Source organism: Aquarana catesbeiana, linkage group LG06, assembly GCF_042186555.1.
Source record: "Aquarana catesbeiana isolate 2022-GZ linkage group LG06, ASM4218655v1, whole genome shotgun sequence".
Lineage (NCBI taxonomy): Eukaryota > Metazoa > Chordata > Amphibia > Anura > Ranidae > Aquarana > Aquarana catesbeiana.
The window spans coordinates 66,108,563-66,132,928 of record NC_133329.1 but is presented as its reverse complement, the minus strand read 5'-3'; the positions used below and the strand labels follow the sequence as shown (position 1 = coordinate 66,132,928).

The 24,366-nt window shown below is 45.4% G+C and overlaps 1 protein-coding gene across 1 annotated transcript in view; it reads right to left on the bottom strand.

The window, feature by feature from the left end:
• Window positions 1–24,366, bottom strand: part of LOC141147977 (uncharacterized) — a 158,000-nt gene that overhangs the window by 36,003 nt on the left and 97,631 nt on the right. Inside the window, exon 7 of the mRNA XM_073635134.1 lies at window positions 23,804–24,145. Within this exon, the coding sequence (XP_073491235.1) occupies window positions 23,804–24,145 (342 nt within the window). The remainder of the gene's footprint in view (window positions 1–23,803; window positions 24,146–24,366) is intronic.

Below are 24,366 nucleotides of genomic sequence, written 5' to 3'. Positions count from 1 at the left end.
TCTGAACAGCAGTATACAGGCGGTGCAAACAAGACAGGGACTGTAGGTTTTGTTGTTAAGTAGAATCTGTTTGTAATTTTGAACAGGTACATTTTTAACGTGTTTAGCTCCAGCCAAAAAATTTTTTTTAAGCTTTTTGGAAAACATAGGGAAGGGTTATCACCCCTGTGACATTTGTTTTGCTGTCTGTCCTCCTCTTCAGAAGATTTCACCTCACTTTTTGTCCCAATGACAAATGTTTTTTGAAAATTTGGGGTTTTTTGTGGAACAAGGATTGGAAAGCATCAGTGGAAAGGAGAAATGTTTTTCCAATATTAACTCTTACAGGAGAGAATTTCCCTTCCTAGGGGTAGATTTCATCTCACTTCCTGTTGTCTCCTTCCGTTTGCAAGTAGGAGTCGTTTGTAAGTTAGATGTTTGAAATTGGGGGCCTGCCCTATATACTCAGCAGAAATTTGGGCCTTAGGTGTTGTTGTGGCCACAACACTGTAAGCCCTCACAGGGCCCTGCTGTGAAATATTAGATCAAGAATTGTAATTACATGCCCCTGTTGAGCAGGGGCAGAAAAATTGGGCCTTTGGTGCTGGTGGTGGTGCTGGTGCCACAACACTGTAAGTCCTCACTCGCTCTTGGTGGGCGCAGAAATGGGCCCTGCTGTGAAATATTAGATCAAGAATTGTAATTACATGCCCCTGTTGAACAAGGGCAGAAAAATTGGGCCTTTGGTGGTGGTGGTGGTGGTGCTGGTGCCACAACACTGTAAGTCCTCACAGACACTCTAGTTGGAACGCAGGAATGAGCCCTGGTGCAAAGTATTGCATCAAAAATTGTAATTACACGCCCGTGTTAAACAGGGGCTGAAAAATTGGGCCTTAGGCACTGGTGCTGGTGCCACAACACTGCAACCCCCTCACAGATACTCTAGTTGGAACGCAGAAACGAGCCCTGCTGCAAAGTATTGCATCAAAAATTTTAATTACACGCCCCTGTTAAACAGGGGCTGAAAAATTGGGCCTTAGGCACTGGTGCTGGTGCCACAACACTGCAACCCCTCACAGATACTCTAGTTGGAACGCAGAAACGAGCCCTGCTGCAAAGTATTGCATCAAAAATTGTAATTACACGCCCCTGTTAAACAAGGGCTGAAAAATTGGGCCTTAGGCACTGGTGCTGGTGCCACAACACTGCAACCCCTCACAGATACTCTAGTTGGAACGCAGGAACGAGCCCTGCTGCAAAGTATTGCATCAAAAATTGTAATTAAACAGGGGCTGAAAAATTGGGCCTTAGGCACTGGTGCTGGTGCCACAACACTGCAACCCCTCACAGATACTCTAGTTGTAACGCAGAAACGAGCCCTGCTGCAAAGTATTGCATCAAAAATTGTAATTACAGGCCCCTGTTAAACAGGAGCTGAAAAATTGGGCCTTAGGAACTGGTGCTGGTGCCACAACACTGCAACCCCTCACAGATACTCTAGTTGGAACGCAGAAACGAGCCCTGCTGCAAAGTATTGCATCAAAAATTGTAATTACACGCTCCTGTTAAACAGGGGCTGAAAAATTGGTCCTTAGGCACTGGTGATGGCGCCCAGAACCAAAAATGTTCTTACAAGCTATCAGCGTGATCATTGAGGAGGAAGAGGATAATTACTCAGGGATAGTCACTCAGCATCAGCATAGGCAGTCTTTGAAGGGATCTGAGATTTCAAAAAAAATTATTCAGTTACATCAGAATCAGGTGCTTGGTAGCTGGTGGTGATCCAAGACTGATTCATTTTTATGAAGGTCAGTCGATCAACCGAGTCGGTGGACAGACGCACCCTGTGATCGGTTACAAAGCCTCCAGCAGCACTGAATGTGCGTTCCGAAAGAACACTGGATGTAGGACAGGCCAGTAGCTCAATTGCATACTGTGCAAGCTCTGGCCAGTGATCCATCCTCAAGACCCAGTAACCCAGAGGATTTTCGGTGGGAAAGGTGTCCAAGTCAGATCTTGCCCCTAGGTATTCCTGCACCATGTAAAACAGACGCTGGCGATGGTTGCTGGAACCGATCATACCTTGGGGCTGCGGACCAAAAAATTGTTTGAACGCATCGGTCAGACGGCCACCTTCTCCACCGCTCCTTCTTTGACTGACCGAAGCCTCAGCAACACGTCCAGAAACCAGAGTTTGTAACCTCTCAGTCTCTGGGAATGCGTTGCACAGACCTTTCTGCAAGGCCTCCCGAAGATGTTTCATCCTCTGCTCCCTCTGCGATGGCAAAATAAGGTCCGCAACCTTACCCTTGTAACGTGGATCAAGGAGGGTTGCCAGCCAGTATTGGTCCTTCTCCTTGATACCACGAATACAAGGATCCTTACGCAGGCTTTGCACCTCTGAACCTTCCCCTGCAGAGCTGACAGAACCTCTGCCCCAGTGTGGCTCCTGTCCCCCAAGCACACCAGCTCAAGCACCGCATGGCATCTTTTGGCCTGCGTATTTGCGTAGCCCCTTGAACGGCTACGGAGCACCGCTGGTTCCGAGGAAAAAGCACAGGAAGAGGCCATGGAGGAAGAAGAAGAGGAGGGGGTGGAGGAGAGAGGTGTGTCACAATCATTAGCATTTTGGAGGCGTGGTGGCGGAACAACCTCCAACACTACTGCACCTTGTCCTGCATCCTTCCCAGCTGCCAGCAGAGTCACCCAATGCGCCGTGAAACTTAGGTAACATCCCTGTCCATGCCTGCTGGACCATGAGTCAGCGGTAATATGCACCTTACCGCTGACCGCCCTGTCCAGCGAGGCATGGACATTGCCTTCCACATGCCGGTAGAGAGCCGGAATCGCCTTCCGTGAGAAAAAGTGGCATTTGGGTACCTGCCACTGAGGAACCGCACATTCCACAAACTCACGGCAGGGGGCAGAGTCTACCAACTGAAAAGGCAGCAGTTGAAGTGCTAGCAATTTTGCCAAGCTAGCATTCAACCGCTGGGCATGTGGATGGCTGGGAGCAAACTTCTTTCGGCGGTGCAGCAGCTGGGGCAGGGAAATTTGCCTGGTACAATCTGACGTCGGTGTACAAAAGCAGATTGCCCACAAGTACTTGGCTGTGACACACCTAATTCTACACCTTCATTCCTCTCAGTGCAGGTCTCAGAGAGGACTGAAGGTATAGTGGGGTTGGAGATCTCAGCTGATGAGGAGCAAGGATAGGTCCTCTTTGTTCTTTTGTGTGGGTCTTTTAGATACGCTTGCCAACGAACTGCATGGCAGGTCAACATATGTCTGGTCAAGCATGTGGTACCCAAGCGGGAGATGTTTTGGCCACGCGAGATACGCTTGAGACATATGTTGCAAATAGCAGCAGTGTGATCTGATGCACTCGTCTCAAAAAAGGCCGACACCAAAGAACTTTTTGAATAACGCACAGAGACTGCAGCACCCTGCACATGTGGAGCTTTGGGGTGTGATGCAGTCAATGTGCTGCCCTTAGGCTGGCCCCTGGAGGGCATCCTGCCTCGTTGGTGATGTGCCGCCTCCTCCTCCTCCTCCTCCTCCTCTCTCCTATCAGGCACCCACGTTGAGTCAGTGACCTCATCATCCCCTCCCTCCTCATCACTGGAGCAAACCTGGCAGTATGCTGCTGCAGGGGGAGCATGACTGCCAGATTGCTGTCCTTCTTGGGCACCCCCTCTGTCCGTGCTCATGTTACTGCCTTCATCGAGCTCAGTATCATCATCAGAGCCTTCCAAACGCTGGGCATCCTCCTGGAGCATGTACCCAACACTGTGGTCAAACAGTTCGAGGGACTCCTCAGGAGGACATGGTGGGGCTAGGGAAGGAGTCACTGATGACATTGAGCCGAGGGAAGAGGCCGCTGCTTTGCCAGACAAAGTACCCTGAGCATGGGTGAGAGAGGATGAGGAGGATGAAGACGGCTTGGTCATCCACTCCACCAAGTCTTCCACATGTTGCGGCTCAACACGGCCAGCTGCTGAAAAAAAGGCCAAGCGTGTCCCACGGCCACGTGCTGATGAGGATGCACCATCTCCACGACCAGCACTAGACAGAGCCTCCTTGCCCTCTCTTATTGGCTTGTGACTGTCTGCCTCTCCTTCTTGGCCTTCCAGACATACTAATGGCCTGTAGCTGGGATATATATATATATATATATATATATATATATATATATACTGATACTGCAGCTAGAGAAATCAACTGCCTGCCTGTAGTATGAGAACACCACCAACCTTCTACAGGTAGCTTTAGCTGAACACTGTGCAGAGCTCGCAAAAAACCAACTTGTAGCTTTTTTATCTGCCTGCGGTAGTGATAGGATCAGGAAAACACCACCAACCTTCTACAGGTAGCTTTAGCTGAACACTGTGCAGAGCTCGCAAAAAAATAACTTGTAGGTTTAGCTGAACACTGTGCAGAGGTCTCACTACACTAACTTGTAGTTTTAGCTGAACACTGTGAGCAGGATGCACTACACTAACTTGTAGTTTTAGCTGAACATTGTGAGGAGGACGCACCGCACTAATTTGTAGTTTTAGCTGAACACTGTGAGCAGGACGCACTACACTAACTTGTAGCTTTAGATGAACACTGTGCAGAGCTCGCAAAAAAATAACTTGTAGGTTTAGCTGAACACTGTGAGGAGGACGCACCACACTAACTTGTAGTTTTAGCTGAACACTGTGAGCAGGACGCACTGCACTAACTTGTAGATTTAGATGAACACTGTGCAGAGGTCTCACTACACTAACTTGTAGTTTTAGCTGAACACTGTGAGCAGGATGCACTACACTAACTTGTAGTTTTAGCTGAACACTGTGAGGAGGACGCACCGCACTAATTTGTAGTTTTAGCTGAACACTGTGAGCAGGACGCACTACACTAACTTGTAGCTTTAGATGAACACTGTGCAGAGCTCGCAAAAAAATAACTTGTAGGTTTAGCTGAACACTGTGAGGAGGACGCACCACACTAACTTGTAGTTTTAGCTGAACACTGTGAGCAGGACGTACTACACTAACTTGTAGCTTTAGATGAACACTGTGCAGAGGTCTCACTACACTAACTTGTAGTTTTAGCTGAACACTGTGAGCAGGACGCACTACACTAACTTGTAGTTTTAGATGAACACTGTGCAGAGCTCGCAAAAAATAACTTGTAGGTTTAGCTGAACACTGTGAGGAGGACGCACCACACTAACATGTAGTTTTAGCTGAACACTGCAAGCAGGACGCACTGCACTAACTTGTAGCTTTAGATGAACACTGTGCAGAGGTCTCACTACACTAACTTGTAGGTTTAGCTGAACACTGTGAGGAGAACGCACCACACTAACTTGTAGTTTTAGCTGAACACTGTGAGCAGGACGCACTGCACTAACTTGTAGCTTTAGATGAATACTGTGCAGAGGTCTCACTACACTAACTTGTAGTTTTAGCTGAACACTGTGAGCAGGACGCACTGCACTAACTTGTAGCTTTAGATGAACACTGTGCAGAGGTCTCACTACACTAACTTGTAGGTTTAGCTGAACACTGTGAGGAGGACGCACCACACTAACTTGTAGTTTTAGCTGAACACTGTGAGCAGGAAGCACTGCACTAACTTGTAGCTTTAGATGAACACTGTGCAGAGGTCTCACTACACTAACTTGTAGTTTTAGCTGAACACTGTGAGCAGGAAGCACTACACTAACTTGTAGTTTTAGCTGAACACTGTGAGGAGGACGCACTGCACTAACTTGTAGCTTTAGATGAACACTGTGCAGAGGTCTCACTACACTAACTTGTAGTTTTAGCTGAACACTGTGAGCAGGACGTACTGCACTAACTTGTAGCTTTAGATGAACACTGTGCAGAGCTCGCAAAAAAATAACTTGTAGGTTTAGCTGAACACTGTGAGGAGGACGCACTACACTAACTTGTAGCTTTAGCTGAACACTGTGCAGAGCTCGCAAAAAAATAACTTGTAGGTTTAGCTGAACACTGTGAGGAGGACGCACCACACTAACTTGTAGTTTTAGCTGAACACTGTGAGCAGGACGCACTACACTAACTTGTAGCTTTAGATGAACACTGTGCAGAGCTCGCAAAAAATAACTTGTAGGTTTAGCTGAACACTGTGAGGAGGACGCACCACACTAACATGTAGTTTTAGCTGAACACTGCGAGCAGGACGCACTGCACTAACTTGTAGCTTTAGATGAACACTGTGCAGAGGTCTCACTACACTAACTTGTAGGTTTAGCTGAACACTGTGAGGAGGACGCACCACACTAACTTGTAGTTTTAGCTGAACACTGTGAGCAGGACGCACTGCACTAACTTGTAGCTTTAGATGAACACTGTGCAGAGGTCTCACTACACTAACTTGTAGTTTTAGCTGAACACTGTGAGCAGGACGCACTGCACTAACTTGTAGCTTTAGATGAACACTGTGCAGAGGTCTCACTACACTAACTTGTAGGTTTAGCTGAACACTGTGAGGAGGACGCACCACACTAACTTGTAGTTTTAGCTGAACACTGTGAGCAGGAAGCACTGCACTAACTTGTAGCTTTAGATGAACACTGTGCAGAGGTCTCACTACACTAACTTGTAGTTTTAGCTGAACACTGTGAGCAGGAAGCACTACACTAACTTGTAGTTTTAGCTGAACACTGTGAGGAGGACGCACCACACTAACTTGTAGTTTTAGCTGAACACTGTGAGCAGGACGCACTGCACTAACTTGTAGCTTTAGATGAACACTGTGCAGAGGTCTCACTACACTAACTTGTAGTTTTAGCTGAACACTGTGAGCAGGACGCACTGCACTAACTTGTAGCTTTAGATGAACACTGTGCAGAGGTCTCACTACACTAACTTGTAGGTTTAGCTGAACACTGTGAGGAGGACGCACCACACTAACATGTAGTTTTAGCTGAACACTGTGAGCAGGACGCACTGCACTAACTTGTAGCTTTAGATGAACACTGTGCAGAGGTCTCACTACACTAACTTGTAGGTTTAGCTGAACACTGTGAGGAGGACGCAGCACACTAACTTGTAGCTTTAGATGAACACTGTGCAGAGGTCCCACTACACTAACTTGTAGTTTTAGCTGAACATTGTGAGCAGGACGCACTACACTAACTTGTAGTTTTAGCTGAACACTGTGAGGAGGACGCACCACACTAACTTGTAGTTTTAGCTGAACACTGTGAGCAGGACGCACTGCACTAACTTGTAGCTTTAGCTGAACACTGTGCAGAGGTCTCACCCCACTAACTTGTAGTTTTAGCTGAACACTGTGAGCAGGACGCACCGCACTAACTTGTAGGTTTAGCTGAACACTGTGAGGAGGACGCACCACACTAACTTGTAGTTTTAGCTGAACACTGTGAGCAGGACACACTGCACTAACTTGTAGCTTTAGATGAACACTGTGCAGAGCTCGCAAAAAAATAACTTGTAGGTTTAGCTGAACACTGTGAGCAGGACGCACCACACTAACTTGTAGTTTTAGCTGAACACTGTGAGCAGGACGCACTGCACTAACTGTAAACAGTCTAGCTGCCTGACTGTGGTACTAATAGGATCAAAAGAACACCAGCAATTTTCTTCAGGTAGCTGTAAATACTGTAACAAGACAAGCCTGCCTGTCAGTAAGAAGATAACAGGAACGGATCTAGCTAAACTGAATACAGTGTATATATATATATATATATATATATATATATATAATATATATATATATATATGCAACACCTGGGATGCATATATATACACAATACACTGTAAGTACAGCTAACTCACTGATTGTCCTGCCTAATCTAACTCAAATGAAATGACACTGTCTCTCTGTCTATCTCTCTTTCAACGCCGGAACACACACTACACAGGGCCGCCATGTAGGCGGCCTTATATAGTGTGGGGCGTGTTCTAAACCCCCTGAGCCATAATTAGCCAAAGCCACCCTGGCTTTGGCCAATTACAGTTCTCTCTACCGACGGCGCTGTGATTGGCCAAGCATGCGGGTCATAGTGCATGCTTGGCCAATCATCAGCCAGCAATGCACTGCGATGCCGCAGTGAATTATGGGCCGTGATGCGCCACACGAATTTGGCGCGAACGGCCCATAACGTTCAAAATTCGGCAAACGACCGAACAGCCAATGTTCGAGTTGAACATGGGTTCGACTCGAACATGAAGCTCGTCCCTATTCACCATACATGTCCCAATGTAATAAGTATAACATGCTCCTGTAAATCCTCAGCAATAATGGCACCAACTGTAAAATCAAATACTATAATATAAAATAGCTATATAGCTCTAATAGACCCCATAAGCAATCAGTGGAATGCAGGTTACCCTATGTCCAGTGTATAACCACACAGGGAACAAAGTGGGAAATCCCTTTGTATTTACTGACAGATTTACTTTATGAGTTGCATTATGTGAAATGCACATCAAGTCCAGCCCTGAAAATGCTACTATGTGCTCCAGCCGATACTTCCGCTTGTCTCATTTCTACTGCACAGTAGGTGGATGCTGGCTCAGCCTGTGTCATAAAGGGTATAGACCCCGATTGTGGAAGGTGACAAGGACTAAAGTTACCCTACCGACAAAGTGCCATATAGTCAAAGCTATGGGATTCCCAGTAGTAACCTATGGGTGTTAAAATTGGACCATAAGGAAGGCTGAACGCCAAAGAATTGATGCTTTTGAACTATGGTGTTGGAGAAGACTCTTGAAAGTCCCTTGGATGGCAAGAAGATCAAACCAGTCAATCTTGAAGGAAATCAACCCTGAATATTCACTGGAAGGACAGATCCTGAAGCTGAAACTCAAATACTTTGGCCACCTAATGCAAAGAGAAGACTTATTGGAAAAGACATTGATGCTGGGAAACATAGTAGGAAAAAAAAGAGAAGAGGGCGACAGAAAACAAGATGGATAGATAGCATCATCGAAACAACGAACATGAAGAAGTTAAGCAAGCTCTGTGAGGCAGTGGAGGACAGAAAAACCTGGAGCGCTATGGACTATGAGGTCATGAAGAGTCAGACACGACTAAATGACTGAAGAAAAACAACGACTAAAGCTTAATGTTTATGAGCTAGGAATAGCCAAAGCTGAGAGCATCTTCCTACACTATTGGTCTATTGGTGCCACACTTGAGCACAGAGGATTGTTTGTTGTTGTGCCTGTGTTTTTTTTGTTGCCTTTAGTTAACCCCCCGCACCATCACGGCTTTGGGATGATCTGTTTTGAGTTGAAACCAGTGTCCTGTACTCAGTGGCGTCACGTGGGGGGTGCAGGGGGTGCCGTGGCCGCTGGGTGCGACATTTAGGGGGGCACCAGTATGTGTCACTACTGGCTGCCTACTCTTAATTTCAATTTCCTGTGTCCCCCACGCTCTGGCCACCATGTGAAGTGTCCGGTGCCCTGTGATTGGGCGTACGGGGGTTATGTGAGGCGTAGGGCTGGCCTGTCCGCGATCGCTCCTGAAGTCCCGCCTCCGCACATGACCCCCATGCGCCCAATCACAGTGCGCTGGACACTGAACATGGCAGCAGCCAGAGCGCGGGGGGAGAGAAGCAAAAATGTGAGCCGCTGCTGTCTTCTCCTCCTCCTCCGGACTGATGCAGGCCAGGACAAGAAGGTGAGTGAGACTCCCTTGTGAGAGTCTTGTTACTGGCCCCGGGGGGATAGAGAGACTGTAGGCAGGACAGTATAGTGTAGGCTGTGTAGTATAGTGGTCAGTATAGTGTAGTATTGTTGTCAGTATAGAGTAGTGTAGTGGTCAGTGTAGTGTAGTGGACAGTGTAGTGGTCAGTGTAGTGGACAGTGTAGTGGACAGTGTAGTGGTCAGTATAGTATAGTGGTCAGTGTAGTATCGTGGTCAGTGTAGTGTAGTATAGTGGTCAGTGTAGTATAGTGTAGTATGGTGGTTAGTGTAGTGTAGTAGACAGTGTAGTGTGGTATGGTGGTCAGTGTAGTATGGTGGTCAGCATAGTGTAGTATAGTGGTCAGTGTAGTATGGTGGTCATTGTAGTTGTCAGTATAGTGTAGTGGTCAGTGTAGTGGTCAGTATAGTGTAATGGTCAGTGTAGTAGTCAGTATAGTGGTCAGTGTAGTGTAGTATAGTGGTCAGTGTAATGGTCAGTGTAGTGGACAGTATAGTGTAGTGGACAGTATAGTGGTCAGTATAGTGTAGTGGTCAGTGTAGTGGACAGTTTAATGTAGTGGTCAGTGTAGTGGTCAGTATAGTGTAGTATAATGGACAGTGTAGTATGGGGTTAGTGTAGTGGTCAGTGTAGTGGTTAGTGTAGTGGTCACTATAGTGTAGTGGACAGTATAGTGGTCAGTGTAGTGAACAGTATAGTGTAGTGGTCAGTGTAGTGGTTAGTGTAGTGGACAGTATAGTGTAGTGGTCAGTGCAGTAAACAGTTTAGTGTAGTGGACAGTATAGTGTAGTGGTCATTGTAGTGGACAGTATAGTGTAGTGGTCAGTGTAGTGGACAGTTTAGTGTAGTGGTCAGTATAGTGTAGTATAGTGAACAGTGTAGTGTAGTATGGTGGTCAGTGTAGTGGTCAATTTAGTTGTCAGTGTAGTGTAGTGGTAAGTATAGTGTAGTGATTAGTGTAGTGGACAGTATAGTGTAGTGGTCAGTGTAGTGGACAGTATGGTGTAGTGGTCAGTGTAGTGGTTAGTGTAGTGGACAGTATAGTGTAGTGGTCAGTGTAGTAAACAGTTTAGTGTAGTGGACAGTATAGTGTAGTGGTCGGTATAGTGGTTAGTGTAGTGGACAGTATAGTGTAGTGGTCAGTGTAGTGGACAGTATAGTGTAGTATAGTGGACAGTGTAGTGTAGTATGGTGGTCAGTGTAGTGGCCAGTGTAGTGGTCAGTATAGTGTAGTGGTCAGTGTAGTGGACAGTATAGTGTAGTGGACAGTATAATGGTCAGTGTAGTGAACATTATAGTGTAGTGGTCAATGTAGTGTAGTGGTCAGTGTAGTGGTCAGTGTAGTTGATAGTATAGTGTAGTGGTCAATGTAGTGTAGTGGTCAATGTAGTGGACAGTATAGTGGTCAGTGTAGTGAACATTATAGTGTAGTGGTCAGTGTAGTTGATAGTATAGTAAAGATACCCAGCTCCCCATGTCTTTTTTTGGACTGTCACATTGCTATTATCCTTGAAAATGGCCACAATTGATTCTCAAGATGTGTCCCCAGAGGGGTTCAGTTTTAAGTTTGCAATTTTCAGACTTCATGATGGGATGATCCCCCTCGCAAATCAACCCCAGACAAATTCACCCATAGCTCCCAACTGTCCCTGATTTGGAACAAAGTCCCTCTGTCCCTCTTTCCTCCTCATTTGTCCCTCAGTTTGGTCTGATCTATGTAGTTGTATATAAAATGCACTTTTTATCTTTCAAAAAGTGTTTCCCAGCGCTAAACCTTTTATTCAATTTCTAAATTGCTGCATTTGTAAAATTTCAAAAACTAATATAAAGGAATAGTAGTGGTAAAAGAAAGCACTTGTGGGTTTAACTCATTTTTATTTTTTTTGTATAATTTTCCTTTAACCACTTCCTGCCCGCACTACAGCTGAAAGACAGCTACAGCATGGGCTTTATTTGCCACAAGGGCGTATTGTACATGGCACTGCAGGCAGCACGCTCTGTGATTACTAAATCCTTCAGACTCAGCTGATCACTGATCGGGGTAAAGGGCCAATCACAGCAGCCATTTAGCATGTGATCAGCTGTGTCCAATGACAGCTGATCATGGAAGTAAACAAGAGTTATCGGCTTTTCTTTCCTCACACTGACAGCATGAGGAGAGAAAAGGAGAGCCGATAACCAGCTTGTGTCAAAGGATAATGTACACTGATATCAGGGCACTGATTATCAGTGCAGTTCGAACAGTGCCCACCAGTGGTGCCAATCAGTGCCCACCAGTCCTACCAATCAGTGCCTTTCATCAGTGCCACCTATCAGTGCTGCCTATCAATGCCACCTATCAGTGCCCTTCAGTGCCACCCATTAGTGCAGCCTCATCAGTGCCCATCAGTGGAGCAGAAAAAATGACCTTATTGCATAATTTTTTAAAAACTATAAAAAATATGTTTGTTTTTTTCAAAATTTTCGGTCTTTCATTTGTGTAGCAAAAAATAAATAACCCAGTGGTGATGAAATACCACCAAAAGAAAGCTCTATTTGTGTGAAAAAAAAATCTCATATGGGTACAGTGTTGCATGACTGCGTAATTGTCATTCAAAGAGTGACAGCACTGAAAGCTGAAAATTGGCCTGGGCAGGAAGGGGGTGACAGTGCCCAGTAAGCAAGTGGTTAAGGGGGCGTGGCAGGGTGTATGTCCTATGCCTACATGCTTTTGTTAATAGGTGTCCCTCATTCCCATTTCAAAACGTTGGGAGGTATGAATTCACCCATCCCTACCAGGGAGGTGAAGGGATGGTCAGAAGCATTGGGCCAACACAAACAATTAGTTTCTCCTAGAAAATGGAAAATTGTATCAAATACTTACCGTAATTTTCCTTACTTGGCACCAAACCATGGCAGCATACAAGTGATAGGCTCCACCTGTCTTCCACTCCCTCAGGACCAGTGAACAGCATAAATTAAAGGCCTAGTTAGGCCCCGCCCCATTCTTTGTAATTAGCTACATACCGAAATGTACAAGGGTAGGTCCGTATGCTGCCATGGTTTGGCATCAGGAAAGGAAAATTACAGTATTTGATACAATTTTCCATTTTCCTGACACCACCATGGCAGCATACTAGTGATAAATAACTAGCTGACAGGGTGGGTTCTACGTGTTGAATCAATTTTAAATTAGAATGGGATAGAAGACGGAACAGTCCTTCCTCCGCATTCCACTAATGGCAAGACCCCTGGATCTACTCCGTACCGCTTGAAAATGTATCCTGGGGCGACCATGATACTTCCTTGCAGATGGAATCTATGGACGCCTTTGAATGGGCAGCCCATGAGACCAAAACTGCTCTGGGAGAGTATGTATCCATTGCTGAAGGAGGTTCACAACCCCTCACCCTATATGCACCACCAAGCCTACTAGAGTCCAGGAGGTAGTCTCTTTTCCCTGATGAATTCCAGCTGGAAAGATAAAAGGCTTATTACATGATCTGAAAAGGGCAATTGTGGATAGGAACTTCTTTCAAGTTCTGGACACATCCAATTTGTGTGACCATCCTGAGTGATCCTCTGGGAAGTTAGGTAATGCTCAGATTACTGTTAGATGGTGAGCTGTCGCTAACTTTGATACAAGATGATGTACCGGACACAAGTCTACTCCTTCTGGAAAGAAAACAATATATTTTCCTGAAGCTCTCCAAGCTTGAATCTCAGACATCCTTCTACTTGAAGATCTTGCGATAGATACTGCCTTGTAGGTAATGTCACAAACTGAACACTTTTCTGTTGGAGCAAATGGTCGAACTGATATGAAATCCAGCAACACCGATAGATTCCACTTGGAAAGATTCTCTTTCGTGGTGGTCGAATCCTCCTGATTGTCTTCAAAATTTGTGCAAACAAAAGGATTTCCGACACATTTAAGCCTTGTTATTGCCAAATTAGTCGACACTTGCAATCTCAAGGAATCTAGGCTAAGGCTCATGTCTAATCTGGTCTACAAGAAGCCCAGAACAGCTGTCACCAGAAGTGCAGTAGTATCAATATCTCGCCCTGCTGAGAAATAACGCAAACTTGTTCCAGATTTTGGCATAGATGTTGTTAGTAAAGTGCCTTCTCACACTCCACAAGGTAGAGATCATTCTGGAGCAGGCTAGGTTCTCAAGCTTCCCCTATCAGTCGTCCTGTTTGCAGCCACGGTCTGCGTATGTGAAAAGGGGAATTGGCTTCTGTCTCATGAAATGAATGGCCACAAAAACTCAAGGCCCTCATTGTCAAAATGGAGGAATGGATATGACTACCATGTTCACTTTCGACAGCCTCAAGAGGAATCTCATTACGAAAAATGTTGTTGGAAATCTTATAGGCTAGATTGCAGATCCATGGAGAAAATCAAGGCATTTGTCCCCTCTGCCTTGGGGTGCGGAACTGATTCAGACATCCTCCTTAGTTTGAAATTGCTGTGAGAAGCAAAGTAGTCTGTCTGGTTGGCCCCACCTGTAGGGCCCACTCATGCTCTGGAAAGTTTGCATGATGGTCAGTCTGTCTGTGTGTTCAAGTCCCCTTGGAGATAAACTGCTTTCGGAATTTGAAGGTGATTTCCTGACCCCGACAGCATGAGGTTCACCTCTTAATAGCATATTGCCACAAGTTCATCCTTGGTGGTGAATATAGGCAACTGATGCCATGCTGTTCAACTACAGAGAGACTGATCTTCCCCTGGAATTAAAGCAATGCTATCCAATCTCTAACGAGGATAAAACCTGTATAGACAAATAAAGGAGATTTTCTCTCCGGACTTTGCCGTTCTGAAGAAAGGGTGAATATGACTTTACCCATACAATTGGCCTGCTTGACTGTCTGGATACATAGTTCCAGTACACTGTCTGGATACAAGGGAAAACTGAAGCCAAGCAGTTCCGGGCCTTCCTCTAAAGAAGAGGGGCTACTACTGTCCACTCACCAGAGTAGCAGAACTAAGTGGGTTAACGCCACCTGCCGAGGTGCCATGATGCTCTTCTAGTGACAGGCAACTAGGAGGGGTCTGTCTGGCCGAGATAATTGAAATAAGTACAGCACAAAATCTCACGCCGCCCTCTGCAATAACAATGATATTTGAGTGTTACCTATCAACTGCGAACTCCTCCAGGCAGTCTTTACCCTCCAGCCCATTGGGCATAGGTATTGCGCCACAGGCGCTGCAGGACTTTTGCTGGGATGGTAGCATTGCTCTAGGAAGAAGCAATAAGACATCATCCTTGGAACTTTCCCCTTGAATGGGAGCGGCCTCTAGGGCTATGTTCCTCCAAAGAACGTCCGCTTTCCGTGGCTCTTGAACTTAGAGAGTATGAGCATGTGCATGCGGGGCTGAAAAAAATTCAAAGCAATCCGCAAAGGGAGGCACTCTTTTCCTGAAACTTGCCACATGATGGTCTCCTACCTTTGAATTTCAGGGTCTTTTGTATAAATGGTGACTGACTCATAGTTTGAGGACAAAAAGGCTGACCAACTGAAAAAAACAAGGATAGCTGAAAAGGAAAACAGCATCAGAGAGCAAAAGGCTTAGAGATGAAAGAGAAAAACATACATTGGTCAAAAAAAAAAATAAAAAATGAAAAAGTGTTTCTTTTTTCTAACAATCCAGAGCCAGGCAAAGGAGGCTCCGCCTGACCAAACCTCCAGAACCGTTTAGGTCCCTCTAATTATCCCTGGAGATCTATAGATCTACCCATTGACTCTGACCCTCATTATTAACAAGAGGGCAGCTTTTCCCAAAAGAAAAATATCAGTCGGTACTCCCGCCAGCCAGTGTGCATGTGCAGACCGGCGCAGCCCGATGATGTCATCAAGAGCGCCTCCAGCACAGAGAAAACAGTCCAGCACAAGATAAAACAAGCAAAAGGGCAAATATAATCAAAAAATGGAGCCAAAGAAGGCACAGAAAATGAAAAGATCAAGGTAAAAAAAGGGGAAACATATAGGGAGACAGAAAAGAAATAAGAACGGGATAGGCAGCCCTGTGAGATATAAGGGACCAAAGGAGTGAAATGAATGAACTAGCTGGTCCCCCCAAGCCTCAGCCCACAGACACTTAGTGGCAGATTTTGTTCCTAAAGAGGAAACACTGCAGGACCCCATCAAGATCCACAGAAGGGGTTCCCAGGCTGTTTAGCGCAATTTAGCGGCCTTCACACTGGGAGAGGCTCAACCCAGCCCTGCGCGGAGGCAGAGGTGGGAACATAGTACTGCTTACTCTTCACTGGTGCGTGGAGGTATGAGGAAAAAAGAAGAATGGGGTGGGGCCTAACTAGGCCTTTAATTTATGCTATTCACTGGTCCTGAGGGATTGGAAGAGAGGCGGAGCCTATCACTAGTATGCTGCCATGGTGGTGTCAGGGAAAAGGAGAGGGCTGTGGTGTGCAAGGAGAGGACTTGACCAGGGGACATAGCACATTACAAGTATGGCAAATTACTACAGGACAGCATTTATCCACTTCCGGAACCCCGCACAATGTAAAAATAAAAAATAAAAAAGGTAAAATAAATAAGGAAAAAAAAAATTTAAACACGCCCCGTCTCACCGAGCTCACGTGCAGAAGCGAACGCATACATGAGTAGCGCCACATATGAAAACAGTGTTCAGACCACACATGTGAGGTATCGCTGCTATCGGTAGAGCGAGAGCAATAATTCTAGCCCTAGACCTCCTCTGTAACTCAAAACATGCAACCTGTAGAGTTTTTTTTTTCGCCTATGGAGATTTTTAAGGTTAAAAGTTTGTCGCCATTCCACGAGTGGATGCAATTTTGAAGCATGACATGTTGGGTATCAATTTACTCGGTGTAACATTATCTTTTTCAATATAAAAGAAAATTGGGCTAACTTTACTGTTGTCTTATTTTTTAATTTAAAAAAGTGTATTTTTTCCAAAAAAGTGTGCTTGTAAGACTGCTGCGCAAATACGGTGTGACAGAAAGTATTGCAACGACCGCCATTTTATTCTCTAGGGTGTTAGAAAAAAAATGTATAATGTTTGGGGGTTCTAAGTAATTTTCTAGCAAAAAAACATGTTTTTAACCACTTGCCTACAGGGCACTTTCACCCCCTTCCTGCCCAGACCAATTTTCAGCTTTCAGCGCTCTCACACTTTGAATGACAATTACTCAGTCATGCAACACTGTACCCAAATGAAATTTGCGTACTTTTTTTCACACAAATAGAGCTTTCTTTTGGTGGTATTTAATCACTAGTGGGTTTTTTATTTTTTGTGCTATAAATAAAAAAAGACTGAAAATTTGGTGTTAAAATGCCTTTTTCTTTGTTTCTGTGATAAAATTTTGCAAATTAGTAATATTTCTTCATAAATTTTGGCCAAAATTTACACGACTACATATCTTTGGTAAAAATAACCCTAATTAGTGTATATTATTTGGTTTTTGTGAAAGTTATAGAGTCTACAAGCTATGGTGCAAATCATTGAAAATTGATCACACCTGATCACACCTGATCACACCTGATGTACTGAAGACTTATCTAATTTCATGAGACACTAACAAGCCAGGAAAGTACAAATACCCACAAAATGACCCCATTTTGGAAAGCAGACACCCCAACGTATAATCTATGAGGCATAATGAGTGTTTTGAAAGGTTAATTTTTTTCCAGAAGTTTTTGGAAAATGTGGAAAAAAAATGAAAGCACATTTTTTTCCCACAAAGTTGTCTATTTTTAAGATATTTCCAACACATAGCATGTACATAGCAAAAATGGCACCCCAAAATACATTCTGCTACTCCTCCTGAGTATGGCGATACCACATGTGTGTGACTTTTACACAGCCTGGCCACATATAGAGGCCCGCCAGGCAAGTAGCACCTATAGGCGTTCTACAAGCATAAATTACACATCTCATTTCTCAACCACCTATTACAGTTTTGAAGGCCCTGGAGCCCCAGGACAATGGAAACACCCACAAAATGACCCCATTTTGGAAAGCAGACACCCCAATGTATAATCTGTGAGGCATAATGAGTCTTTTGAACAGTTCATTTTTTTCCAGAAGTTTTTGGAAAATGTGGAAAAAAAATGAAAACGCATTTTTTTTCTACAAAGTTGTCGATTTTTAAGATATTTCTAATGCATAGCATGTACATAGCAAAAATGACACCCCAAAATACATTCTGCTACTCCTCCTGAGTATGGCGATACCACATGTGTGAGACTTTTACACAGCCTGGCCACATACAGAGGCCCGCCAGAGAAGTAGCACCTTCAGGCATTCTAGGAGCATAAATTACACATCTCATTTCTCAACCACCTATTACAGTTTTGAAGGCCCTGGAGCCCCAGGGCAATGGAAACGCCCACAAAATGACCCCATTTTGGAAAGCAGACACCCCAATGTATAATCTATGAGGCATAATGAGTCTTTTGAACGGTTCATTTTTTTCCAGAAGTTTTTGAAAAATGTGGAAAAAAAATGAAAACACATTTTTTTTCCACAAAGTTGTCTATTTTTAAGATATTTCCAACACATAGCATGTACATAGCAAAAATGGCACCCCAAAACACATTCTGCTGCTCCTCCTGAGTATGGCGATACCACATGTGTGAGACTTTTACACAGCCTGGCCACATATAGAGGCCCGCCAGGCAAGTAGCACCTATAGGCGTTCTACAAGCATAAATTACACATCTCATTTCTCAACCACCTATTACAGTTTTGAAGGCCCTGGAGCCCCAGGACAATGGAAACGCCCACAAAATGACCCCATTTTGGAAAGCAGACACCCCAATGTATAATCTATGAGGCATAATGAGTCTTCTGAACGGTTCATTTTTTTCCAGAAGTTTTTGGAAAATGTGGAAAAAAAATGAAAACGCATTTTTTTTCCACAAAGTTGTCGATTTTTAAGATATTTCTAACGCATAGCATGTACATAGCAAAAATGACACCCCAAAATACATTCTGCTACTCCTCCTGAGTATGGCGATACCACATGTGTGAGACTTTTACACAGCCTGGCCACATACAGAGGCCCGCCAGAGAAGTAGCACCTTCAGGCATTCTAGGAGCATAAATTACACATCTCATTTCTCAACCACCTATTACAGTTTTGAAGGTCCTGGAGCCCCAGGGCAATGGAAACGCCCACAAAATGACCCCATTTTGGAAAGCAGACACCACAATGTATAATCTATGAGGCATAATGAGTCTTTTGAACGGTTCATATTTTTCCAGAAGTTTTTGAAAATGTGGAAAAAAAATGAAAACACATTTTTTTTCCACAAAGTTGTCTATTTTTAAGATATTTCCAACACATAGCATGTACATAGCAAAAATGGCACCCCAAAATACATTCTGCTACTCCTCCTGAGTATGGCGATACCACATGTGTGAGACTTTTACACAGCCTGGCCAAATATAGAGGCCCGCCAGGCAAGTAGCACCTTCAGGCGTTCTACAAGCATAAATTACACATCTCATTTCTCAACCACCTATTACAGTTTTGAAGGCCCTGGAGCCCCAGGACAATGGAAACACCCACAAAATGACCCCATTTTGGAAAGCAGACACCCCAACGTATAATCTATGAGGCATAATGAGTCTTTTGAACGGCTCATTTTTTTCCAGAAGTTTTTGGAAAATGTGGAAAAAAAATGAAAACGCATTTTTTTTCCACAAAGTTGTCCATTTTTAAGATATTTTCAACACATAGCATGTACATAGCAAAAATGACACCCCAAAATACATTCTGCTACTCCTCCTGAGTATGGTGATACCACATGTGTCAGACTTTTACACAGCCTGGCCACGTACAGAGGCCCACCATTGAAGTAGCACCTTCAGGCGTTCTACAAGCATAAATTACACATCTAATTTCCTGACAACCTATTATTTTTGAAGGCCCTTATATTTCTAACACATTGCATTTACATACCAAAAATTACACTCCAAAATAAATTCTATTGAGGAAAGGGTAAAAAAAAAGTATTACCTGTGGTTTTAGTAGTGTCCCCAGAGGAGAGAATTGGTGCGGGCAGCAGGCAGCAGGCAGGGATGTGCTTAGCAACAATAGTAATTATCCAGGCAGCAGGCAGGAATATTGTCTATAGTCAGCACAAGGATATCGTCAGCACAGCCAAAGCATTTGTCCATAGAAATTGTCCAGGCAGAGACAGCCAACACAGCCATAATATTGGTCCTGGTACACCGTTACCTCCCTGCACTCATTATTGTACCGCTCTCCAGCCCTTCATAAACATACTGCCTCTTGCTACAGCTAATTATTTCCATAGTCCAGGTAGCAGGCAGAGGTGTGGTCAGTTTATGCTGCAGGCAGGGGGATGGCGGCAGTAAGTCAGCAGCAGGCTGAGGGCCGCAATCAGGTAAGACCTGTGCACAGGGGCACAGGGGTAGAGGCTTCGACCCACCCAAATCTCTATGAAGCCTCCGGACTCCAGACCCTAATCCGGAAATTACGAAACCCGGAGACAACAAAAAAAATTGTTTTCTCCATCCGGAAAAACATTTCTGGAGCCCCTCACATGTGAGACCCCTGTGTCCTACAGTAGCAGGGCAACAGATCAGTCCAAGCGGTAGGCAAAAGCAAAGTCCATAAAACAGGCCAGGGTCAGATGACGTGCAAGCAGTCCACGTGGTGGGCAGAAGCGTAGTTGGTAAAACAGGCCATGGTCAGTTCACATGTAAGCAGTCCAAACATTAGGCAGAAGCATAGTTGGTAAAACAGGCCAGGGTCAGTTCACATGAAAGCAGTCCAAACAGTAGGCAGAAGCGTAGTTGGTAAAACAGGCCAGGGTCGGTTCACATGTAAGCAGTCCAAACGGTTGGCAGAGGCATAGTCAAAAAACAGGCCAGGGTCAGTTCACATAGAAGGCAGTGGAATGGTTATTTGAGGAAGCATGGGAAATGGTCAGCACAGATCATGAAAATGGGGAAGTGGTTAAGAATATGGGCTAATATTTAAGGGATGTATGATATAGTCTGAAGCATTCACCAATGCAAAGGCCGGGTTCAAGGGGACACTGGGAACAATGGTAGCTGGTATCTCTTCGAAATCCTTTACTGCTGCATACTCGACATCTTTTTTGGTGTCTTCGGCCTGCTTCAGATGGGGGAATGTGGTCCGGGAAGTGGCGTTCATGCAGTCGGCTTACAGCATCAGAGCGAAGGTTTTCTGGGGGGGGTCTTTGATGGTAGATGAGGGACGTGACAACTTCTTCAATGAATTTTAGGAAGTGGGCAGGGCTTTCGGTGGATTTGGTGTAAATTATGTAGGCATTATAAATGGCCAAATGAATTAAATAGAGTGCTACTTTCTTGTACCAGAAACGGGACCTCCTTATTGCTAAATAGGGCTGAAGCATTTGGTCATTGAAATCCACCCCCTCCCCATGTACAGATTGTAATCTTGTACACATTTTGGCTTTACAATGGGACCTCGTCTTCTCTGAACTTCAACGGTAGTGTCGTCATGGATGGTGGACATTATGTACACATTCCTTGTATCCTTCCACCTCAAGGCCAGCACTTCGTTGCATCTCAAAGTTGCTCTTTCTCCCCTTCACAATTTCTTGTTTACTATGGCTTGTGGGAAGCCCTTTCTATTCTTTCTGGAGGTTCCACAGGCCAGGGTTTGTGCGAGGTATAGGTGTTTGAAAAGGGGCAGACTGGTATAAAACTTATCCAGGTATATGTGGTAACCTTTCTTCAGCAGTGGGTAGGCCAGGTCCCATACAATTTTACCAGTTGTGCCAATGTAGGCCAGGCACTCAGGGGGCTGGAGCTGGGAATCTCTTCCTTCGTATATGCGGAACGCATACAGATATCCCGTGGCTCTCTCGCAAAGCTTATAAAATTTCACTCCGTATTTGGCCCTTTTGCTAGGAATGTATTATTTTATTCCTAGCCGGCCAGAAAAGGGTACCAGGGACTCATCTACACATATATGCTTATCGGGGACATAGAGTTCTGCAAATCGATGGGAAAAGAAATTAATGAGTGGGCGAAGTTTATATAATTTATCGTAATTTGGATGATTGCGGGGAGGGCACTGGGTATTGTCATTAAAATGAAAGAAGCGCATTATCATTTCGTATCGGGACCTGGGCATTACAGAAGAGTAAATGGGCATGTGGTGAATGGGGTGGGTGGACCAATAGGCATGTCCTTCATTTTTTTTTGTAAGCCCCATGTTTATGGTGAGGCCCATAAACATTTTGAACTCCTCCAGAGTCAAATCCTTCCACTCGAATGGACGGGCGTAAGAAGATTGGGGGTTGTTGGCAATATGCTGCTGGGCATATAAATTGGTCTGGTCCACGATGAGTTGCAGCAAAGTGTTGGGCAAAAATAAATTAAAACAATCCATTGCAGAAAAATTTTGGCTATTGGCCTGCACACCTGGCTGTGCCGTGAAAGGGTGAATTCTTGCTGATCCTGAGTCGGAAGGCAGCCATGTTGGATTGGCAAGACCTTCTGGGAGATATGTAGCGGCCCTGGCTCTTGGGGGACGTGGCACTCCAGTGCTGGTAGTTGGAGTTCCTGTGCTGGCATTTGGGCGTGATGCTGCGGAAGTGCTAGTACTGGGCATTTCTTGTGGCCTTTCACTGGCGGCAGCTCTAGGACTGGGCCTTTGGTTTTGGGGTCTATCGCTGGCAGCAGCGCTAGTACTGGGAATTTGATCCTGGGGTATATTGCTGGTGGCTGCCTGGTTTTCAGAGCGCCGTGCTCTTTTAGGAGGGATCCATTCTTCCTCTGAATCGTTTGCCGATCCACTACTTTCGATCGGTTCAAATGCTGAATTTGATTCACAGGAATTGGCATTTGAATCTGATGAGAGCTCCCCGCTGCTCTCATTAGTCATGGAGAGGATCTGGAACGCCTCCTCACTTGTATAAAATCGTTTGGACATTTTTTCTGATGGGCTGTGTGACAGGTGACAAATTACGGTTACTGATGGGCGACAGGTGATAGGTGACGGTCACTGATGGGTGACAGGTGATCGGTGACAGGTGACGGTCACTGATGGGCGACAGGTGATCGGTGATGTGCGACGGTCACTGGTGGGTGACAGGTAACGGTTGACAGTCACTGATGGCAGTCTCTGATGGTGACTGGTGCACTTTATTGGACTGATAGGTGACAGATGAGGGTCACGGATGGGTCACTGACGACGGTCACTGGTGGCGGTCACTGAAGGGTGACAGGTGCACCGCTGACGGCAGTCTCTGACGGTGACAGGTGCACTTAGTGGGCACTGACGGGTGACAGGTGCACTTAGTGGGCACTGACGGGTGACAGGTGCACTTAGTGGGCACTGATGGGTGACAGGTGCACTTTTATAAGTACCGATGTGGTGACTGTTGGGTGACAGCTGTAATTGGGGGGGGGGCAATGTGACAGGTTCTCTTTGTGGTGTTGATGCAGTACACTACAGAACACACATAGATCGGTCACTCACTGCTCCTGGCTCTTCTCTCCTCACACTGGAAACGGTGTGTGAGGAGAGAAGAGCCGGTGACAGCTAGTAACCGGTCTATGTTTACAGTTAGTGATTGGCTGTGAATGGATCACAGCCGATCACGTGGTAAACAGCCACCAGCCATTGGCTGTTTACCCTTGTCGGTGACGAGCAGTGTTCCTGGGAACACGCCGCCACCGACGTGACCGCGCTGCGCGCTCCCGATCGCGCGCGCATGCGCAGTCTAAAGCGGGGATACCCTTTGTGATCGGCCGTGACGTAATCGCGGCCGATCACATGGTGAACAGCCATGCCCAATGGCTGTTCACTCCTGTCGGTGACGCGCTGTGTCCCGGGGACACGGCCATACCGACAGAGCAGGGCTGCGCGCCCGCGATCGCGCGCATGCTCTGTGTAAACCAGCCGCCGTCATATGACGGCGGCCCAGAACAAGAGCCGCACCGCTCCGCCGTCATATGACGGTGGGCGGGCGGCAACAGGTTAACTTGTAAACAACAAATCTCAAAAAGCGGCTCGGTCCTTATGTGGTTAAAATAATTATTTTTTCTGTGCTTTTACCCCAATTGTTTGTTGGTGACAGGGCCTCTTTAGGGAACCACTGTAATGTGAGATCTGTGCAAATAATACAAACACTCACCCATTACAATAAGACTTTTAGTTCTTCTCTCGATGGGTCTCTCCAGAGAGGGGTGATCCACCCTACAGATGTATTCTGCCCCCTGGTGGACACTCAGTGTGGGGGTGATGGTTAGACTGGCTGTACAGCTGTATGTGTTATCATCTCCTCTCCTGGGGGTTATTGTTTTGCTAACCATATTATCAGTCTCCTCACATATCTCCTGATTCTTGTTTTTTCTCAGCCATGTCACAGTGATATCATCGGGGAAATACTCAGAGATATGACACTGAAGGGTGACCAGTGTGTCATGGAATATGTCGGGTGTCTGTATCTCTTCCACCACAGGGATCCATGGGTATTCTGCAAAACAAAAAATGTGCATCATCATCATTAGGGTTCAGTTTTCATCTCCCACATCTCCAAGAAGTAGTACTATATATACAATCCATGACAGCTCAGGAAGATGACCTGCAGCAAGCATCTGGTTTTGGTGGACCTCCCAACCCTGACCTAGACAAAGTCTTTATAAGTGGTCTGCTGCTCTTTCTGTTTCTGAAATTTCAGCTTTTTGACGTTTCAAC